This window comes from Talpa occidentalis, unplaced genomic scaffold, assembly GCF_014898055.3.
Source record: "Talpa occidentalis isolate TD23 unplaced genomic scaffold, MPIMG_talOcc4v2.1 talOcc4.11, whole genome shotgun sequence".
In the NCBI taxonomy this organism is placed as follows: domain Eukaryota; kingdom Metazoa; phylum Chordata; class Mammalia; order Eulipotyphla; family Talpidae; genus Talpa; species Talpa occidentalis.
Genome location: NW_023601104.1, coordinates 66,462,010 through 66,468,607, shown reverse-complemented (window position 1 = coordinate 66,468,607; position 6,598 = coordinate 66,462,010). Strand labels below are relative to the sequence as shown.

The 6,598-nt window shown below is 39.9% G+C and overlaps 1 protein-coding gene across 3 annotated transcripts in view; it reads left to right on the top strand.

Moving 5' to 3' along the window:
• Window positions 1-8: 8 nt before the first annotated feature.
• The window catches only part of EXOC5 (exocyst complex component 5), a 108,307-nt gene continuing 101,717 nt past the window's right edge, over window positions 9-6,598 (top strand). Inside the window, exon 1 of one of the 3 annotated variants that reach the window (XM_037503411.2) lies at window positions 9-290. In XM_037503411.2, the coding sequence (XP_037359308.1) occupies window positions 264-290 (27 nt within the window). In that variant the 5' untranslated portion in view covers window positions 9-263. The remainder of the gene's footprint in view (window positions 291-6,598) is intronic. The other 2 variants (XR_008550109.1, XM_054690667.1) reach the window with 2 other exon arrangements.

Genomic DNA, 6,598 nt, shown 5'->3' with positions numbered 1-6,598 from the left:
CGCGCGCAGTTCCACTTCCGGCGTCGAGGCGGTGACAATGGGAGCGGCGCGGGCGGCGCCGGGAGGCAGCTGACAGGCGTCTGCGGCTTCGCTTCATGGCCGCTCTCCCGCCCCGCCTGTGCTGTGTGGGGAGAGGGGGAGCCCGCGGCGGCCTGGAGCCGGGGCTGGCGAGCCGAGCGAGGACCGGGGTGCCGCGCCGTTGAGGCGCAGCATGTGAAGAGGAGACGGCATCCAGGGCGAGGCGAGCCTCTCAGCCGGCCGGGATGGCTACGACGGCCGAGCTCTTCGAGGTGGGTCCCCGCGTCTCCTCAGGGAGTGGCAGGCCCGGGGTGCTGGCCGCGAGGTGGGCGGGCGGAGCCGCGGGCTTCGGGGGAAAGGTGCGAAAGCGAAGGGGTGGGGTGCGGCTCCCGTGTCGGCGCGGGCGGAGCGTGACATGGGGGAAGGGAGACGGGGGGCCGGGGTGGGTGGGGAGGCGCCCCGCGAAGGGAACCGGGGTTCCAAAGGAGAGGGTTGGTTTTGCCTGCGGGGCTGGAGGGGCGCCCCGGAGCTCTGGTAGATGGATTCGGGAAGGGCTGACTCGGGGCGCGGAAGGAGGAGCGGGCGAGCCGGGTCGGTCGCTGGGACCCACACGTAGTGTCCTAACGGGGCCGCCTGGGGTCGGGACGGTTGGGGGCTTCTGGTGCATGAGTAATTATTTCCTCAGCACATACTAGGAGTGGCACGCTTGCCTGCCACTTTACCCTTCTATTTAAAAAGGCTGAAGTGTTTTTTTAGGACAATAAAGGCCTGCTAAGTCATTCGCACCACTGAAGGGAGGCAGAATTAAAACGAACATCTCTCTTCAGGTCTTCGGGATGTTAAACGCGTTATTAAACCCCCTCCTTGCCAGCTAGAAACAAAAGCCCTTACGCATCGAGACAATGAGCATTCCAATGTGTTTCTTGGAACCTTCTCAGCCTCCAAAATTTAAAATTTAATTTAGTGAAATCCGACGTAAGAAGCTGTGATGTTTGACATGATAGAGTAGGAAAACTAATTGGACCACCAAACAATGAAACATATAAAGACTCCCCTTTTGTGAAAGAAACGAAAGCAGAGATGTGGGGTGAAAAAAGGAAGACCTTTTTTGTGTATACTTGTGTTTCACATTAACAAAAGTGTAAGTAATAATCGAGAAGTCAATTGACTGTAATTTCACCGTAAGTGAAAATTTGGATCTCTTTTCTGCTTAATAATCAGCAGTTTTTGTGGTTTAAAATTTGAATACCACAGTTTTTATTACAATTGGGAACTTTTCATTTGTTGGTGTAGCTATATTTTGGAACTCGCAGCATTGGGATATATAGTGCTTTTGTTGAGAGGAATAACTTGCCATTGACATAATGAATTACAGTAGTAATTTGTGAGTGAGGGATTATTATTACAAGAAAGACTTATGAAATATTAATTGCATATGTCAGATTTAAATGTTGGGAGATATATTGCATTAACTTCTCTAATTCCAAAATTGGACATCTGTTTATTGATTGACACAAGAGCTGGGAGACATTCTTTTAGCTAAAAGCTTTTTACTGTGTGTCCCTGGGCAAGAAACAAAGTAGTTCTGTACTTCCTTGTTTTATTTTTCACATCTTATAGAGGTAGAAAACTGTTTTATGAAGTTGTTTGAGGTCTTTAATTTACTTAATGAATTGAATGATTAGTTAGCTATTAATAGAAAACTGTTATTTTGTCACACAGTTCATAAAACATTAACCTTTGAGTTAATGATTCCTGCTTTACATTCCCAGTTGTGTCTTGGACCATATTATGTCTCTTTTTCTTTAGATGCTTGACATGAGTCCACAAAACTTATTTGAAAATATTTCTGATCTCACCACCTCCAGGTGGGAAGGAGAAGTGGTAAAGAAATACAATTTATTTTCAAGGGTCTTCCCATTTAGTAAGTATTTAAAACAAATTAGTTCTTAACCTCACTCTAACTCCAGTTAGGTGGTAGTAGGTAATATTTACTTACTGACCCGTATTAATAGAGGCAGAATAGTCCAGTGGCCAGAGTGTTCATAAAGCACCCTCAAACGTGCTCATGGATGTTAACTCATGCGATTTTCCTTTTCCGATTGTTTATTACTTTATCAAAATTAAAAGCATAGTAAATTAATAGTTACAATTAAATGTTATGATTAAGAAATGTATTTATCTTTTCAGCCCTGCAGTGAACTCTACTCTTGAATAAGTTTTTATCCCTAAGTGAAAAGTTGATCTCTTTGTTTTAGAGGGAGGAGGAAAACAAACAAACCAACCAGTCTTTGCTGCCATTTCCTGTGACTGCTGACATAAAGATATGTCTAGGTTGTAGGACAAGTCCGGGAGTGTCATTTTCTCTTGCTCCCCTTTCTTAGTCACAACTAGAGAACTATGGGAAACAGAGGTCAGGATGGAGTCAAGGATATTTTGTTTTTATGCATCCTGGTTTTCATGCACTGCTAAGTTGAATTGTACTTTCATTTTCCACATGGCAAAAGCAGTTAAATCAATATAAAATTAAGCTTTGAATCCATGAACTTTCCTAAGTGTTAACTTTAGTTCTTTTATAATCTTACTGTTGGTCCTGTGATATCCTTTTTAAAAATAAATACCTCCATACACAAAATAAAACTACAGCAATTCCTTGACTGTCAAAAATGATTTAGAAATATAGATGACCAGGTACTTTAATAGTGTATATCCTGGAAATTGACCAAAATACTACTTAGTTTCACCTTAATGACAAATCTTTCTAAAAGGCGATATCTGAATTGTTTGTGAATGACAGCCTCTGGATGGATATTCTCAGCAGGAATTCCTATTTGATTTGGAGTAATTATGACCTCTACTTAGAAGTGACTGGGTAGTAAGTTCTTTCTCTGTTGTTGCAAGTAATTCTCTCTCATTGTACTGCTAAGAACTTTGTGCTCCTTTTTCACTTGCTATTCTTTTCTTTTGATTCTTGTAGAGTCTTTCTTTCTGGGCAAGCTGCATTTATGAGAAATGTCTTTGTTAGTTTGGATCAGTTACCTATTTATTTGGCAAATATTTGTTGAGTATTAAATTCAAGATAAGGTGCCAAGATTAAAGAGGTTGCAGGTCTCAGAGGGCATGCCATAGAAATATTAATTGTATGAAATGGCAAAAAAAAATTGATTAACAGGCCAAATAAGTTTTGGAATGGGGGTACTTTGTTTCATTAGAGAAATTTAAATTTCAATATTAAAGATTTTGATTTCATTGCCCAAACTTTTTTTTGGATAAGACTTTTATTTTCTGCTGCTTGTTAATTTTGTGAATTCCATGAAACACACTTTGGACTTCCAGGATGTTGAATTATAATATATAGAACCTACCCTTATTGTTAAATAGGAGGAGAGAAGATAGATGGAAGATATGTAATTATATGCTATTGAAATGTAGTGATAAGTGGTGTCAGGTTTAGGTAAAGTGCTAAGGGAGTTGAGAGGATGGAAGAGTCAAAGAAAAGGTTAGGAGATGGCATTTGAATGCTGTGCAAAGGATGGATGGATTGGATTTGAATGTGTGGAATTGGGTGGAGAGACTTTCCAAGAAAGCAGAAAATAAAAGCTAAGACATAAAGGGAGGTAAGTTTAGACCCTGGAGACAAGGAAGAGTTCATTTTGGCTGTAGTATAGCATGCATGAAGAAGAGTGGCATGTAAAATAAATTGGGTTTAATTATGTATGTCTTAAATGCCAGAATTAGAAATTTGATCTTTTCTTCTTTCTTGGAGAGGTAGGTTCCTTGATAATCGTGTTTGATGTCAGGTAATTTTACTGTGGTAACAATGACTGTTTGACTTCCAGAGTAGAATTTGAAGAGGCAAGAACACATTTGTGCACACAAACACATTTAAGTCTCTTGGATTTTCAACTGAGCTTCAGAAACTATTTAAACAGACTTGTTAAAAAGGACTTTTCTTGTTCACCTGACTAGCTAAATACATATTATATACAAGTCAGGACTACTATCCTTTACAGCTTAAAGGTACTTAACTGCTACTTGTTTTAGCCATAGTAACTGTGCTTGTTGAATCTGACTGCCAGTTACTGTATTGCATATGAGAAAATGTATTCATGCAGCAAACATTTATGGAGCACCCTACTTACTTTAGGCTAGAAGACATTTTAGGTACTGAAGTTAAAACATGGTTTGAGTTAAAAATCTAGTTGAGGGGGAGTGATAGGGAAAGAACTCTTGTTTCTTCTCTCTGTGTTCTACTACTATTTTCAATCCTTTATTTCTGACATCAGATGTGTGGGGAATTTTCCCAGAAAATTCAGTTCAGTTTTCTAACAGACACTGAATGGATGTCCTTCAGTTCAATCCTGGCACTGTCTGCCTGGAGTTAGCATGATATCCCACAAATTAAGGACTTAGTCCCTAAAGAATGCCCCTTAATTTGTCACCTGTGCTTCTGACTGCCCAGTGATAAATTGAAGGTTCTTGTGAGCTCCTCTTCGCATTTAATAATTTACTAGAACAGCTTACAAAAATGAGTTTACTAACTAGATTATGGGCTTACTATCAAAGGAACAACTAGATGGAAGAGATGTATAGGGTGAGATATGTGGGAAGACATGCATGACTTCCATACCTTTTCTGGGTGTGCTACCCTCCTGGCACCTTGATGTGTTCAGCAACCAGAAACTCTCAGAACACCCCCTTTAGGGATTTTGTGTAGGCTTCATTATGTAGGGATAATTGATTGTTAACTCAATCTCTATCCCTTTTCCCCTCCCTAGAGGAGAGGGGTTAGGGGCTGAAAATTCCAAGCTTTTCATCATGCTTGATCTTTTTGGTTCCTCATCCAGAAACCCAACAAGAGTTGCTTTAGTACCACATAAGATGCTCTAATGTCCCAAGGAATTCCAAGGGGTTTAGGAACCCTGTATTTGTCAACTCTCGGTACATTCAAGGGTTTTTGGAGCTCTGTTTCAGAATTCAGGGTCAAAGACTGAATAGTAGAACAAAGACTACTGCTAACACCTTTATCACTTAGGAAATTACAAAGGTTTTAGAAGCCGTGACTAAGAGCTGAGTACAAAGACGGAAATACTTGTTTCTTTTTCTGTCAAAATACCATATGAAGACACATGTTAACAAATAATGCATTGAGAGTATAGAGACTCTTTCTGGGATAATTAGGAAAGATTTCATATAGTAAAGACATACAAATTGAATATTTACAGACGAGTGAAAATTTTTCAAGCAAAAGGACATTCCAAGGCAGAGACGGAATATGACTCTGAATTGTGAGGTGCAGTGTGCACAAGAAATATTGAAAAGAGATAAGAGCTGTAGATGCATCTTTTAGGCATTAGAAGTAGTATCTTATAATAAGGCTTTGAGAGTACAAGTGCAGTTTGGGGGAAGATTTGAGAAGACTATAGACCATGCTTATGGATGCTGATAGGACTTTCTTGGGAGCAAAAGAGTAGAGAGATAAATGGCTTTCAATGGGGAAGCGATTGTTAAGGGTTATGGGCAACTTGACATAATTGGGAAGACATTTTAGAGGAAGAATCAAAATAATTTGGCTATTGAGTTAATTCCAAATTTGTGAACTTTGCTGTTTGATGATTCATTAACTGTGACAGAAAAAATAATAGAGAAGACACTTTCAGGGGGAAGGAATTCTGTAAATTTTTTTTAATTTTTAAAGTTTGAGTTTTTAGCAAGGATATTCTGGTGAAGAAGCATTTGGGAATATGTGTTAGTAACTCAAAAAGAGGCCACAGCTAGAGATAGTTTAGGAATCATGGGAATTGCCATTCTGTATGGGTAATAATTTAGACATGAGAATGACATTTTTTCAGCTCTGTCCCTACCAGTTACATGATCTTGGACAAGTTGCCTAACTTTGTTGTGTGCCTGTTTTCTTATCTAAAATGGGGGAAATAATAGTAACTACCTCAGAGGTTATTTTGAAGATGAAATTATTTGATAAAGTTAAACTGCTTTTAAGACTCCCAAGGAGTCTTACACTAAGGAGAGTGTAACCTTTTGAAATTACTGTTGATGATTGGGTTAAAAGGGTTAGAATGAGAATCTGTCAGAGAAAAAGCCTTCAAAGGAGACTAGGGTGAAATATTCCTAGAACTAGAAGATGACAGGAGACAGCTAAAAAGGGGACTGGGATAGGTTTTATTTTCCACAAGATCTGCCACTCTAAAATGTGATGTTGACGTTTTTCCCATGGAGAACTAGAGTCTGTGCTTCCTTCATGAATCTAGGCAGGGCTACCAACTATAGCAAAAGTGATGCTATTTGATTTGCACAGTTGGGTCACAGAAGATAAAACATTTTATCCTCTTTTGATATCCCTGTTGGAACCCAATAACTATGCCAACCAGCTCATTGAGAAAATTGACTTTCAGCTCTAACTGAACTCCCACTCTGCTGTCAAGGCCAGCTTGCCATTTGGAAAAGTACATCTTCCAGTCCCAAGTTGAGCTGTCCCCAGCTGATGTTACATACCCCAGCAGAGACAGGATTTACCTGCCCTAATGAAGATTTGTGAACAAAATAATGAGTATTGTTATTT